Source organism: Delphinapterus leucas, chromosome 1 (genome assembly GCF_059928025.1).
Source record: "Delphinapterus leucas isolate spDelLeu-1000000601 "Yukka" chromosome 1, BTC_Dleu_Yukka2, whole genome shotgun sequence".
In the NCBI taxonomy this organism is placed as follows: domain Eukaryota; kingdom Metazoa; phylum Chordata; class Mammalia; order Artiodactyla; family Monodontidae; genus Delphinapterus; species Delphinapterus leucas.
This window is the reverse complement of record NC_143129.1, coordinates 140,920,691-140,936,414: the sequence shown is the minus strand read 5'-3', so window position 1 is coordinate 140,936,414 and position 15,724 is coordinate 140,920,691. Positions and strand designations below refer to the sequence as shown.

The following is a 15,724-nucleotide window of genomic DNA, read 5'->3' as shown; positions in this document are numbered from 1 at the left end:
TTTTAAAAAAAGATGTATTAGATACAGAAATCAAAACAAAGCAGTCTAAGACCACTTTAGCGAAACATCATGCTTCTGTGTGAAGTTTGTGTGTGAATTTTTAAATTTTGGGGGTTTGTTTTTTGCCTCATAAATCAACATGAAACTGAATGGAAACCAAAAAAGTGAATGGCTTGGGTGAAATAAAAGCGAAAACATGTTCTTCTACTAGATTGCCATTTGTTAAACAGGGGAAGAGAAGTAGGCATATCTTCCTTAACAGGTAAGGAGCAATCAGGAAAGATCATTTAGTGAGAGAAGGGACTGCTTACCATAGATTGCAGACGCTGGGCAAGTTGGTACGCTTCTACTGTGTCTTTTCTGTCTCTGATTCGTACTTTATCAACTGGTTGTGGCCTGTTATATACAGCCTGTTCTATTGGAATCCAGGAAAAACAAAACAATCTATTATTTTGTGGAACTCATTTGTTAAATAGGAAGGCACATCTATACTATTAATTATAAGCCAATATCTAAGTTTTTAAAAAAATATGAGCTTATTTCCACAATACACATTTGATGTGCTACTTGGTAGTTCTCACATAAAAGTATGCTGTTATTATAAGGAAATCGCAATAAAATGAAACATTTAGGAAATGGGTCATTTGTTTAATTTCTGATTAAATGAGTGCTAAGCCCACTTTGTTAACTTTGCAAGTCTAATACAGTAAACATGATTTCATTTTTCTTTTAGTGGCTAAGGAAGGTATGACACCTTAGTTTTCCTGTAAAGCCAGTCCTAACACCGTGCTTTGGGCAAACAAGGAGCTGAAATGGAGGACAGATCCCAGGGCAGACTATAAATTCTCTCTCTACATGAAATGAAATAATCTCTGACAGGAAGTTTTCTGGTTGTCTTTTCATAGACACAGAATACAGAATATACTCCTCTCAAACTATGGGTTACAAGCTTCTAATTAACTTATCACTTTGCAACTATAACTATTATCTTTCTTCAAAATTGTCATATTAATTCAATAAAAGGGAGGAATACATTTAAAAATATGCTTAAATTTGAGAAAAACTAGGGTGAAAGAAACTTTCTACCACGAAAAATATTTTGGCACTTTTATTACATTTAAGTGTAGAGGTTCATAAATTATTTTCTTTATTTAAACACTGCTAGACAGTATTTCTAGCATTAACACAGTATTTCCAAATCAAATGGGCTTTGATTGGACTTTTCATAAAATTACTTTTACTTGACAAAGAACTGCATCCTTAAATCATTTCTACCAGTTAGACTGAATATTCTTCCTTTAAAATCATACCACCAATTTTCAATGTAGGTTAAAAGGAAATATAGTTTATCAACAGAAATCTGTTTCAAAACAAAATCTCAATAATACATTTATTCTATAACGTTATAGCATCTTTCTGTATTCTATATCTATAATACGTCTAACTTGAATTCTAACTATCAAAGAAATTAATGGGTGCTATAAGGATAAAAAATGTCGAGTAAAAGATGTTGTTGGGTTTTTATTTTTACCACATCCAAAATTGATTGCTCCTATCAACTCGAGGTATGTATGAATCCGTCCAATACAATTAACATCCCCACAGTTCTTCAGGCCAGGACGTACTGAGGTCTTATTTAAGTATTTCGGTTTGCATATCTCCCTAAGAGATGGAAGTACAATTATTTTGGATAAATAAAAACATAAAAGAAGATTTCTGGGGGAAACTTTTAATATTTGAAATATTTTAAAAATGTACCCCCTCTCAATATGTAATGTGTACAGACAACGTAATACATAATAACCAAGTGTACTTTCTTTTCTGAAATAAAATATCTTTCAATGATACAGTAACTTACAAGTATAGTGTGAGTTTTACAAGTATCATTTCTTCCCCAATATTAAATTCAATAGATTTCAGTTATCCCAGGACTCTGAAGTTAGAGCGTTATTTATCTACAGATCCAAATGCAAGCCTGAATCTTTGAATAAAAAGGGTATATTCATAATATATTGAAAATATTTAGTATTAGACACTCTAATTTTTAATAAATTGCTTAGGTTCATTTACTTTTACTTTGCTGGACAACATCTTTTAATTACAAGCTACCCTGTAAATGCTTAAAAGTTTTATATTAGTTTTTAATCATTATGCTAGTAAATATTAAGTGCTCTCAGTGGAAAACAGAAACAGATACTACAGGGCATTATAAAGGAATCAAGAAACGCACAAAGACTATGAAAGAAATAAGAGGTTTCCATAACAAAACACGTATTTACTAAACATACTTAATGTACCATGTTAGATGGTACAACATAAAGTTTAAGTAACAGAGAACTTAATAACAGTAACAATTACTGAGTGCTTATAATAGATGCTGTACTAAGGGTTATATACAACTCTACAAAGCAGATTTTATCATTCTTATTTTAGAGGAAAGGAAACAAGTAGGTGAGAGGGATTAAAGCACTGACTTAAGAAACTGACAAGATTCAAACACAGACTTTATAAACCAAGTATTCAGATATATCATATAACATAGGTATTTCTTAATCTTTATTCTACAAATATTTATTTTGTGTCCTATACACCAGGCACTGTTCTAGGCACTAAGGATACAGAGATGAATCTGAAGTTCCTGAACTTACAGACCTTACATTCTAATAGTCAATAAATTGATGAATAATATATACTATGTTGTCAGGTAGCAATTATGTGCTAGGAAGACACAGTAAGAAGGATAAGGGGATAGAAATATGTACAGACTATTTTAGATAGGGTGTTTAGGGAAGGCCTAAGCAGAAACCAAATTGAAAATCATATATTCTATAGAATTTCAGGGAGGGTAAAAAGTAATCTGTGATGTGGGAGGGTATCAGAAGTTCCATTAAAAAGGTGAGATTTCAGTGTATCTTGAAAGAAAAGTAAACAAACTGTGCAAATGAAGACAAGAAAGCTGGGATGGGCATGGTATACCCAGCTATCAAAAAACTATACGAATCTATAAACTGTATTGGTCTAATTAAAGATTATCCAAATTGAAAGGCTTTAAACAAAGAGCTTGGTACTAGTACAGCACTGAACAAATAGTAAGGCCTCTACAAATATCTGTTTATGATATAATGATGATTCACTCTTTCAATCTGCCTCTGTATTCCAAGCATTGTTCTAAGCACTAGGGACGTAACAATGAACAATGAACATGGAGCCTACATTATCATGGGGGGTTGGGGAGAGAGGAGACAACACACAAATAAAAATATAATATTTTCAGTGGTAATAAGTTCTATAAGATACATAAAATGCAGGGTTAGAGAATGAGAGGGAGGAGATATGTGAGTTACTATAGACACAGGGTGGTCAGAGAAAGCCTCTAATTTCCCTTGAGCAGAACTGAAAGAGAAGAGGAAGCAAGATTCACCAAGATCTGGCAGGGGGGAAAACATGCAAGGCAGCATGAAAAGTCAGTCAAGGCCCAGAGTTGAAAGTGTGAAAATAATGGGTCAAGACTGCAGTCTCTGGAATCACCTTCACCTAATGTGACCTGGAACAAGTTCCTTTTCCTCTCTGAACCTCATTTTGCTCATCTGTAAAATGAGGACAAGGCTGTCAAGAGGACTAGAGATGACTTAAATACAATGCATTGCGTTTGGTAAGTATTCAATAGTGATACTGATTACTATTCTAATAAAATATTCCCCTAAACAGGGAGTTAACTGCATGTGCTTTTATGGAAAGGATCTTTTAGCAACAAACAAATCTAGGACTTTTTTTATCTTTAAAACTTTAACTCTTCTATTTTTTTTAATACTGCCTCTAGTCTCTAAACACTCTCTTCTATTTCTGAAGAGAATAGGTTTGAGTTCCTGTTCAAAACATTCCTTTTTGCTTTCACACTGTTTGGCTAAATCATCATACTGAAACAGCAATATTTAACCGGTTTCATGAACTAAGGCAAATGACATTAGGAAACTAATGCCATATAATTTATGCTATCCATATAAATTATTCTGCCTCATAAATCCAAAATTCAAAGTAACAAATGAAATTTGATTACAGTAACATTAAGTAGTCACTGATAATTTATAGACACTTTTGAGTTAGTCATTATTTTGAAGCACTTTTATTTTGGCCATTCATGCTATTTCCAAAAAAAAAATTAGATACCAACAGAGATTTAATTTAATTTGTCTTTTTTAATAGTGTGAATTAGGCAATGTGGAATAATGGAAAGAGTGATTTACAGAGTTGAGACTTGCACTGAAGTCCTTCTTTTGTCAGCAGCTGGTCTGTATAATTCAAGGCGGCTCCCTAAATCTCTCCTGACCTCAAGATCATTCTATTAAATAGAGAAAATACCACCTGCCTATTTTACAAGATTGTTGTGAGGAATCAGATGACAGAGAAAAGCTTTCTGTAAACTATAAAACACTATGCAAATGTCAGGAGTGGTTCCTCATAGGTATTCTTTACTTTGATACCACCCTTACCTAGAATTTTCCTAACCTCAACCATTTGCAAGATAAACGAGAGTCAAGAACAAGAAAAAATTCTTTCTTTTAGAATAGGGCTATCTTTAGATTTCAAAATACTTAATATTGTGTGGGTAATCTTCCTAGGTTACAGCAGAAGCCCTCTGTAAAGATGGCTCTACACAATTCTGTAGCTCCTAAAGCAATAAAAATTATGCATGTTTGATGATGTCTTAATTAAACTATTATGAAAAATGCAAATCACTTTCAGAGCACTTAAGCTAATAAGGTGGGAAGTTTTTGGTTTGTTCCCCATCCCTGAGTAAATAATTCAAATAAAAGGCACTGAAAATTTAGAGTGTAAACTTAATATATCAAAAAATTCCTATATCCTGATGAAGGGATTATTAACACATTATGTCACAAGTTCAAAGTTGAAGGCATTTAAGGCAGCTATTTAGAATTGGTTTCTGAAATCTAGCCACATTTAATGATACTATCCTGTCACCAAGGTTTCCTCTCTTTGTACCTCAAAGTACATCATAAACTAAGACATTCTCCCCCTTTTCCCATGCAGTTAGTGTTTTCTATATCTTCCTAACATTGTCCTAAGAAACCGCTTCTTAAGGCAATCATCTATCCCTTTTCTTCTAGGACCACAGACTCTTAAAGAACAGACAGATGGGTTAAGGTAGCTATAGATGACAATATTTACCAAAACTTTCAAGACTTCATTATGAGAAATTGTAAGTTTTGCCTATTGAAATATATAATATGTTAAAGCTCTCTGGAACACTAGGAAGATAAAATACTAAATTCTGCATAGGCCTAAGTAAATACTCTAGAGTATCATAAGTTTTAAACCAGCACCAAAAATACAATTTTTCCTTACCACTGGTCCAAAATATAATTCCGAATTTTCAAATAGCGTTCTGGTGTTTTAGCTTGGCGTCCCTCAAAAAACTCAGGAATTGCTTGCTTTTCTTCCTCTTGAATGATATCTCTATCAATTTCTATTTCTTGTTCTGGTGGCTTAAGCTCTTCTTCCTCATGGCTCTCCTCCTCCATTTGGCAGGAAGAATGAAAAAGCAATTCATTATCACTCAAGTCTTTCTGAACTTCACAAGGCTCTGGAGAAGGTAACTGCCTGGCATCATCTATTATTCCATTTCCATCATGCTTATTACAGTTTTTCATCAGTTTATTACATTTCTGATCATATAATTCAACTGATTTTTGGTCACTGGTGTTGTGATTTTCAGTCCAAAATGTATTTCCTGAGCTTGAAAGTGTTTCCATCTCACCTTGCTTTATATTCTGAAGATACTCCTTGGAAGATTTAGAAATGGGATCTTCCTGGCTGTCAGAAGCAATGAATTCTCCTTTACTGGTTTCATGACTTTTATTTTTAGAGATATCTAATAAGAGATCACTGCTAAGATTCTTTTGGGGAGCTTGAGAAGTCAACTCATCTGCCTCATCTGTGATGTCTACTTCTTCATCATCAGATAACTTTTCAATTTTTACAGCATTCCAGTTGGGATCAGCACGACCCCTTAAACCTGATGGTGTCCATGCCTTTGTGCCTTCAGCTTCATTTTTCATCTGAAAACCACTGCTGTTTTTCTGATTTGCTGTTTCCTTCTCTGGACCATCTGATTTTACCTTATTAAAAATCAAGATAAAACCTCCATAATATTAGCATTTTAAGATGTAATCACTGGCACAAAAAAATAGGATAGATATAAAATTATTAAACTGAGTACACGTCAATGGTATATTATACCTTTACTGTTCTTTTCTTTGAAGGGTTTACAACTGCATTTTAAATGTAAAAGATCATCATTTCAAATTTCCATAAATATATTTGACTCATTCATGGTCTGGTGATTTTTATTAATCAAATAATCATGGCCTACTATTCAATACTTAATTTTCAATATTAAGTTTAAAACAGGAATCTGGCTCAGATCAGCCATAAAGAATGAACCAACAACCGTCATACAAGGTATTCTCTAAGATATTTGTAAAGGCTTATTTCTCAGAATGTCTGATACCTCAGCTGATCATTTTTTATAATGCTAAAAAATCCTTTAGTTAAAGGAGTCTATCTCACATATCTTCACTTAGTAAATTAAAATCATCTTTTATTTAAATACAAAGACAACAGAAACAAACTGGTTTTTGCAGGTTCATTTAATGTAGCTCCAATATTATAGAACTTATAATTTAAGGCATGAAATTATCTATCATATCTGCTATTATAAACATAAATATCTTGTAATGCAATAAGGAAAAGAAAATAAATGTCAATGAGTATATATGATTTGAAATAAAACCTTTGTTACATATAGAGTTTTTGAAAAATCTTGTACGACTGATATACCCAAGGGATGACAGCTTCCAAAGAGAGATTATTTCTAGATCCTTTATCACAATAGACTCCCAGGATGTCATATTTGAGGTTAACTGGCTTACTATGTAGAGGAGAAGGAAAAGGTAGCAGGAGGGAAAAGGAGATTTGGACATTTAGCCTGAAATAGCCTTTAACAACCTTGCTATTTATTTGAAGTCTCCAGTTTTTAGCTTAAGAATTTAGATAAAATTTTGCATTATATTTCATTATATATTGTTTCTTTTAATATTAAAATGTACCCTTTCACCTCAAGCCTTTGAGTAAAACTGACACTACAAGATGCCCCGCACATTCTAGTCTGAGGAGCACGGGAGTAAGAATAACTAAATTAGGGGCTTCCCTGGTGGCAGTGGTTGAGAATCTGCCTGCCAATGCAGGGGACATGGGTTCGAGCCCTGGTCTGGGAGGATCCCACATGCCGCAGAGCAACTAGGCCCGTGAGCCACAACTACTGAGCATGTGCGTCTGGAGCCTGTGCTCCGCAACAAGAGGCCGCGACAGTGAGAGGCCTGCGCACCGCGATGAAGAGTGGCCCCCGCTCGCCGCAACTGGAGAAAGCCCTCGCACAGAAACGAAGACCCAACACAGCCAAAAATAAATAAATAAATTTATTAAAAAAATAAAAAAAAGAATAACTAAATTAGGCTTATTCTGTTCCATAATACCTTAACCTTAGCAGGCTGTCTTGAAAATACTTTTGCTGATTAAAAGAGGTGGTAGATGACTGATTTACAATGAATCCATTCCATTACTTACTTCCTATGCCCAAATGACACTAAGTTAGATAAATCTTGTATACAGGGTAAACCCCATTACAGCTGACCCTTGAACAACAAGGGGGTTAGGGGTGCCAACTGTCCACACAGTTGAAAATCTGCATATAACTTATAGTTGGCCCTCCGTATACGCGGTTCCTCACCATCTCCAGTTCTTCCACATCTGCAATTCCGCACCAGCAGATTGTGCAGTGCTATAGTATTTACTATTGAAAAAAATCCATATAGAAGTGGACCTGCTCAGTTCAAATCCTATTTACATTAAAAGAAAATGTAGGGCTTCCCTGGTGGCGCAGTGGTTGAGAGTCCGCCTGCCGATGCAGGGGACACGGGTTCGTGCCCCGGTCCGGGAAGATCCCACATGCCGCGGAGCGGCTGGGCCTGTGAGCCACGGCCGCTGAGCCTGCGCGTCCGGAGCCTGTGCTCCACAACGGGAGAGGCCACAGCAGTGAGAGGCCCGCGTACCGCAAAAAAAAAAAAAAAAAAAAAAAGTAAACAGAGTCAACCTTATCTATTTACATTAAAAGAAAACACCAAATTTCACTTAAGGGCCAACCCTATTTACATTAAAACACCAAATTTCACTTAAGATACTTTCAAATTCTATATAATTATGTTTCGAGAACTCAAGCAGAACATATTAGAAAAATTCTAAGTATCAAAACTACATGGTTGAATATAGCACAAATTACTTGAAAGACTAAGGAACTAGACCGTAACTGTACATTTCTGAACACTGCAATTTATTAAAGTTTTCAGACAATTCTTCATAATAATTGTACAAGTTTCATTGCTATTAAAAAGATTTTAGAATCATGTTAGCATTTTTGGCCCCTAAGTTCTAATCATTCTTAAAAGTTTAATGCAAATATTTGAAAAGAAATTTAAATTTCCAGGAAACAATGACTTCTAAGGTTTTCTCTTTGGAATATTATTTGCTTTATAGGATTTTTTGAGCAATTAATATTTTGTCCTATTTAACTGCATGAAATTAAGTGGAGTAAAATAATAATGCTTATTTAATAGTAATACTCAATACATTGAATATATGTTTTGAGATTTTTGAAGACAAACATTTATAGCGTACTTTATGGGTATAAGTACTTTCACTATAAAAACTTTGAACATTAAGACTTTAATGCTTGAATTAAAGAAGTATTTCTGCTTATTAATTTTATTTATTTAAAATATTATCACTAGGGTATTTATATTCTGCTTACCTTATTTTTAAAGTACTGTCTGGCATAACTCTTCACTTGTAAAACACTGCGGCTTCCAACTAGCTTTGCAATTTTGGTCCACCTTCGGCCAAATTTAGCCTATGTTATCAAAATGGAAAAGAAATAGCTTTTGATTAGCTCACTTAATATTCCAAACTACTGCCATATTAAAAAAAAAACTCTATCTTTATTTATTTTCTAAAGCACACAATGAAGCCTCACATACAATACATAGTTAAGACTCCTAAAATCAAAGCCCACATTCTTTTCAAATCTTGACATCTGAAAACAGACCAAAATGATTTAGAAATTTGTTTTCTTTTTATAGATACCTAAATGAAGACCCATCACTTCTACGTATTCCTAACATTATGTATTAGTAGTGTACATTATGATGTTCCAAATTTAAGATAACTTAAAAAAAAGTGCCTAAAAGGGAGGCAGGTTATATTTTCCAATTGTAGAATCAACTGAATATGTTCTGACACTAATTTCAAAATATTTTTTTTTTTACCCAGATTCCATCTGTTACAGTGACTATTACATGTTCCATAGCAGATACTTTTACACTATACAGATATCACAGTAAACTGACTTACAAGAGTGAATCACAAATGAAGCGACCTGCAACCAACATCTCCCTACACCCCTCCACTGTCAAAGGCTGTATACCTACTTATACTGAAGCTGTGCAGGGAAAAACTGAGAACTTGAGGGAGCTCTGGTGTGTTCTGCAGTACAGACAGGAACGCATTATAATTTTAAAGCGAGACAGGATTTTTAGGTATCAAGCCTATCATTTGATACATAAATCTCCTTTACATTATCTCCAACACAAGATATTCTCTACTTCTCAAAGTAGCTCAACAATCCTTTCTTAGAATTCTTAAAACTATTTAAAGAAAAAAAAAACAACCCACAACAATTCAGAGAAGCTGATTCCAGGGCCAGATTTACAGGTCAGACAGTCATGACTTATGGCAATAAATCATCTTCAAAGTTCTTTCTGACCTAAATGATAAACCTTAATTTATACACTTATTTCTGGTATTCATTAGAAAATCTGACATATGGACAATTTCTTAAAACTGAAAGTACTTCTGAGAAAATGATTACTAAAGATTGTTCTTAACTAATACCTAACTGAGGTCAACTTACTGAAGATTTAGTTATCTGTATTGTGTGATGAAGGCAAATAGGTAACTTGGTAGCATGGATCACTTTTGGAAACAGGAAGGATTTGGATAAAGTTTGACTAGTTAGGATTGCAGGGGCTTGGACACTGTGAAAATTGGAGAGGGGACACGAACAAGAGGAGCAAAGAAAACATTTACCAATTTAAAAAGAGAGCAAAGGGACAAGACAGAGAAGGAAAAATCTTTCATCATTCAGTACCACATAATTTCCTTCTCTCAAGCCTGACAGAATTCAGTCTATAAACAAATGATACTAATAGGTTAAAAAGCTGGGAATACAACCAATGGTTCCATGTATTTTTGTGGGAAAATATTCTAGGTTTAAAATATCTATGTGTATATATAGATAGGTAGATAAAGATATAGATATCTACATATGTACCTAAATAAGTAGACACTTGCTTTTACAGGGACAAAGTATCTCTGGAAGGCTATACAAGAACAGATGACAATGGTTACCTGAGGCAAAGAGAACTAAAGGTTGAGACAGGAGTCAGAGGGAGACTTAACACCCTACAACTTTATGTACCATTTGAATTTTGAACCATGCAGATACAGCCTTTATAACTACCACCAAAGTCAACAATAACCTAAAAATTCACAACCCGTGTGTGTGTATGGGTGTGTGTGTGTGTTCTGATCTTTGGTAATGAACAAAACACCAAAGTTGTCAGCAATCTTAAATAAATGACTAGTTAATTAGATTATATAAATGATAATCATGCAACAGACTAAAATACCAATATAAAAAACATCAACAGTACAGGAGAAAAATCTCAGGAGATAAAACCCTCAAAATAGTTTATGTATTTATATAAAACATCACAGAACATAGATGTCATGGTGATGTTAACTATAAAAATACAAACACATTTTATTTCCTGTCATCTGCAGAAATATTAACAATGATGTTTCAATTTGCATTCATGAATCCTACATAATATTACATAAATATTCTATATATGTAATATATAAATATATATAATTTCAAAATTAATTAGTACAATACTGGGTAACATGTAAGAGAAAGATAAAATCTACTATTGACAGTTAAAAAAAATTCCTGCATGTTTTGTTAAGCTTCATTATATTACGGAGTTTTCTCATAATCAGAAACTTATGCACATATTTTTTTCCATTATGCAACTTGTGGACGTTTAAATAGATCTCAGTGAAACATTCATGCAAAAATAATGTTTCTGGTCTTTAATTACATCCACTAAAATATTTAGACTGTGTGCACAATGCCAAATATCTGAATTAAAAAAAAAACTCAGCTGATCACCCAGACGGTTCCAAATATACATGTTTTTTCCCTAGAGAAAAGATCAGGTAACCAAATAATTTTGCCTTTTAATCCAGGTAGTTGGTGTCATGTATGCAGATATAGTACAATTTCTTGGATTTTATTAATACAAAGAAGGGGTGAAAATCAATATTGATCCAAATCTATTTTAATATTTTATTTACTTAGGTATGAGTTAAAAGGAATTCACTTATATTATACTACAAACATCACTCTAACTACAGAAAAACTATAGATATGATCACTGTAATTAGAAAGAAATTTCCAGTCTCTATAAATTAATTTAACCTTATAATTCTATCAATATTTGCTTCTAGAATTATTTTACTATAAATTAAAAATTGCTCTATTTACCAGCCCTTGTTCAAACAGCTCTTTTTCTTCTACCGTCCACTTTACTGAGTAACTGGCTGGTTTTGTAGGAGAGTGTACCCTGAGGGGAAAAAGAGGAGTTGCAAAAAAAATTTCTGAAATGGAACATTCCATATTTATGCAGCTAAAGGTTATACACAGCCATGGGCTAAATTTAATACTTTGAGTCTAAGAATTAAAAAGAGAAGAAGAAGGCTGCAGTCTCTACCTGGGGGAACAGATTTGCCCTGTCTTGTATACTTCTCTAGCTCAGGATGATAGGAGCCCCCAAAAACATAATCCTTGGGTCTGAGTGAAGATAATACTAAAAGACATCAAAGGAAGTCAATGTGATAACAAGTAGGCTTCCTCAGACTGGACACAAAGCAGCAGATGTTAATATATTTCCAAATCCAGAGTTTAAATTGGCTTGTCAACTGGCATGTCAGAGTTTAAATTGGCTCCAGAAATATCATCTCTCTTATTATTCTATGTAAATCTATGTAAATATCAAGCCAGAAAACAGGTAAAAATACTATGACATTACATTTATTGCTTTTGAAATGCAGGACATTAAGAAATTAAAAAGTGATGAAACTCACTAATTTAATTCAAGCAAACCATTAATCTTTTCATTGACTTTATTTGGTTTCTGTTGTTTGTTCAGCAAAATGCAAAAGCCTAAGTCTGCTCAGGGCTCAAACTGCTGGTAATTGGAAATCTACCCTCTAAGGGATTATAAACATGAAAGTTTAGAAACACTAAATAACATCAAACTTTCTTCAATTGTAGGGAAAGGATGTTTATAAAACAGTTAATACTTAATTTCTCTAGATAATTTTTGAAAGCCACAAATTCAATTTAAATTTTTGTTTGAAACGACTGAAAACTAACTGACAGGGCAACAGGAATCAAGTCAATTCCTAACATATTAAAGGGCAGCTTTATAAAAATGTTCCCCACAAATCCCTAGGAAACCACCTTTTTGTAGGGCCCTAAAAAAATTCCGACAAATAAATAACAATAATAAAATTATCTTGTGACATTCCAACATCTGTACAAGAAATTTTGACTTTATATTTTTGTATAACCCAAGGTCAAGAGGGCTTTTCCACAGGCCAGCTATAACTTTTTGCTTAATTTTTCCATAACTTTTAACTAATCAAAAAGATTTTAAAATATAAAACATAAGTACATACATGATTTTTGCTGGTTTCTGCAGACTGCACCACATGAAAAAAGAAAATAAGGAAGCTTGTGAAGAAGTTTTTAAAAATACAATTCAGACTTTTAAAAGTATTATAAATTGATTTTACCTCTTCATGTATTTTTTATCATCTTCCTTTTGATCAAGCCAGAATTTTCCTGGAAGTGACTTTTTGGATAAATAATACCTGTGTAATTATTAAGGAACTTTTAAAAAAATAATAAAGTCCTATAATTTTTATGCAACTTAAAGCAGGCACTCACATACTTGTGAAAGTCACACTTGAATTCTAGCTAAACCAGGTCTGCAAAAATTATGACAAAAATGTTTATACCTCACAGGGTTGTTATATGGATTAAATATTACATGTGAAGTCACACATGACACAGTACCTGCACAAAATGTGTGCTACATAAAAGTTAGTTTCTCTTCCTTATTTAGTGGCTAAGAGAAGATATATCCTCAATGTTTTATTTAAATCTTTTTTCCTAAAACACATGGAGAATGTAACAGATGAATCTGATTGGTTGTCCAGGGTAATTTAGGAGTATTTGCTTTCATATTTCTGAAAGTAACAGAGAAGAGTTTAGGGTTGCTCTCTATCCTAATAAAAATAACAAACGCTTGGGTCAAATTTACCAGAGTCTCCCTCTCAGACTTTTTAAACCTAGCCTATACTGCAATACTTTAGATTAGTCTGAGATATTCTTCACTTAACAAATATTGTATTTTGTGTACATGTATTGTGTACACGAGGCACTATGCTAGGTACTAGGTGCTGAGGACAAAGAGAGAAAACATTAACCCTGTCCTCCAAGAGCTCACATAGCTTTTATTCTCATTATTTTGTTTCCAAATCTGGAAATGAACCAGTGACTACTTAAATATTCATTAATCTAGAATGGCACTGTTCAACGTATTAGCCAATAGCCACATGTGTAGCTACTGAGTACGTGAAATGTGGTTAGTACAAACTGAGATGTACTGTAAGTATAAAATACACGCTGGATTTCAGAGAGTATAAAACAAAGAATGCAAAACATCTCCATAATGTTTATATAGTGATTAAACGTTGAAACAATATTTCAAATATACTGGGTTAAATAAAATGTTATTACAATTATGTGGCTACTAGAAATTGTAAATGATGTGACTTGCACTATTTTTCTACTGAAAAGCAATGATCTGGGCTATAACTGTAATGTTTGGGGAGTTAGAGAGTAAGAAAGCCTAGAAAGGGCTAACCCATGATAATTAAAGGTACAAAGACACCCCGAAAACAATGTAGCAATAACTGGTAATAAAAAGAATAGATATTCTGGCTTAAAGAGGAGATAAAAATCCATGAAACACAGGTGAGTTGAAAATAAACCACTCACTACTTATTAGAGTAGTATTAGTAACCTTTATAAATCAGAAATCTTTTTGTTCAATCCTTTCATTTTACATATAAAAAAATGGAGTCCTAAAAAAGTTAAGTTGCAAACATCACAAATAGATGAAAGAAATAAGGACAAGAAGCCAGTGGCTGAACTGTGAATGAGGACCTACAACCTCTGGTGGAAAAAATCTTCATTCTAAAGTTTTATGCTTTTTACTTCGATTGCTCCCATTAACACCTGTAAATCGGTAGAGTAAGAAGTGAGAACTTTTACATATTTTAATTCTATGTCCTTGGACAAATTAACGTCTCATATAACTGAAAATGGAGGTTTAGACTGAATGATTTGGACTTCGACTAAAGATTCTAGCTGATTTAAAACACTCTACAGGGAATTCCCTGGCGGTCCAGGGGTTAGGACTCCATGCTTCCGCTGCAGGGGGCACAGGTTCGATCCCTGGTCAGGGAACTAAGATCCCACATGCTGCGTGGCGTGGCCAAAAAACGTTAAAACATGAAACACTCTATAATTTCTACTCAATATTAAGATAGTATAAAGAGTTGGTTGACAACAGAAACTCAAAAATATTGAGTCAGATCTCAGACTTAGTGGTAAAACAGAATAGGCAGGTAACACATTATATACTAGCAGTTATATACTATCTAGTAACTAACAGTGGTCTCTTCTGTAAGTTTTGTATTTATGGATTTTTAACCCTGAAATCTTTACTTTCCTCATAATCATTAAAGGATACTCTTCTTCCAACAACATTTTCTCAATGACAGCTCTGTTCTCTTCACTGATGGTGCTATCCAGAGTCCAAGGCTATTAAAAAAAGGAAGAATAAATTTCTTTATTTACTGCTTTTTGAAATTATCTTGTTTTCTTAAATAAAAATACACAATACAATGATTACAAATAATAAAGCTACCATTTACTGAGCACACAGACATATCTTTGATTCCCACAATAATGCTATGAGATAGGCATTACTTCTTCACAGATGCATCCATAAAGGCATTCACTGACATTTCAAGCAGGAGAGAAGAGACTTGAGCCTTGGATTCCAAGGCTCAGGCTCCTGCCCATGATAAAGTAATAATGGCTATCCTGTATGAGGAACTTTTAGGTATTAGGCATTTTGCTAGATACTTCACCTATTCCCAAAACTCACCACAATTCTTTTTTCCCTTAAGCCACAATCTCTCCTTAAATAATCATACTCTTTTTTAACTCTCAAAACTTAAAAATTTTCAGCCCAGGTCTCTTCTCCAAGCTCTATTTAGACTGTTATAACTAACTGCTCACTCAAAATTTCCACTTGGATTTCTAATAGGCTTCTTTTTAAAAAAAATAAATTGATTTAATTTTTTTATTTTTGGCTGTGTTGGGTCTTCA

At 33.5% G+C, this 15,724-nt stretch overlaps 1 protein-coding gene across 8 annotated transcripts in view; it reads right to left on the bottom strand.

The window, feature by feature from the left end:
• Window positions 1–15,724, bottom strand: part of MYSM1 (Myb like, SWIRM and MPN domains 1) — a 38,591-nt gene that overhangs the window by 17,932 nt on the left and 4,935 nt on the right. For 7 of the 8 annotated variants that reach the window (XR_016395175.1, XR_016395184.1, XM_022575799.2 and 4 more), the window contains exons 3-10: window positions 15,081–15,151; window positions 13,054–13,131; window positions 12,937–12,960; window positions 11,741–11,819; window positions 8,885–8,983; window positions 5,365–6,137; window positions 1,532–1,662; window positions 312–415 (exon numbers count right to left, since the gene is read on the bottom strand). Coding sequence is in view for 6 of the 8 variants with exons in the window: in XM_022575799.2 (XP_022431507.1) it covers window positions 312–415; window positions 1,532–1,662; window positions 5,365–6,137; window positions 8,885–8,983; window positions 11,741–11,819; window positions 12,937–12,960; window positions 13,054–13,131; window positions 15,081–15,151 (1,359 nt within the window). In the remaining 2 variants the exon portion in view is untranslated. The remainder of the gene's footprint in view (window positions 1–311; window positions 416–1,531; window positions 1,663–5,364; window positions 6,138–8,884; window positions 8,984–11,740; window positions 11,820–12,936; window positions 12,961–13,053; window positions 13,132–15,080; window positions 15,152–15,724) is intronic. The other variant, XM_089921956.1, reaches the window with a different exon arrangement.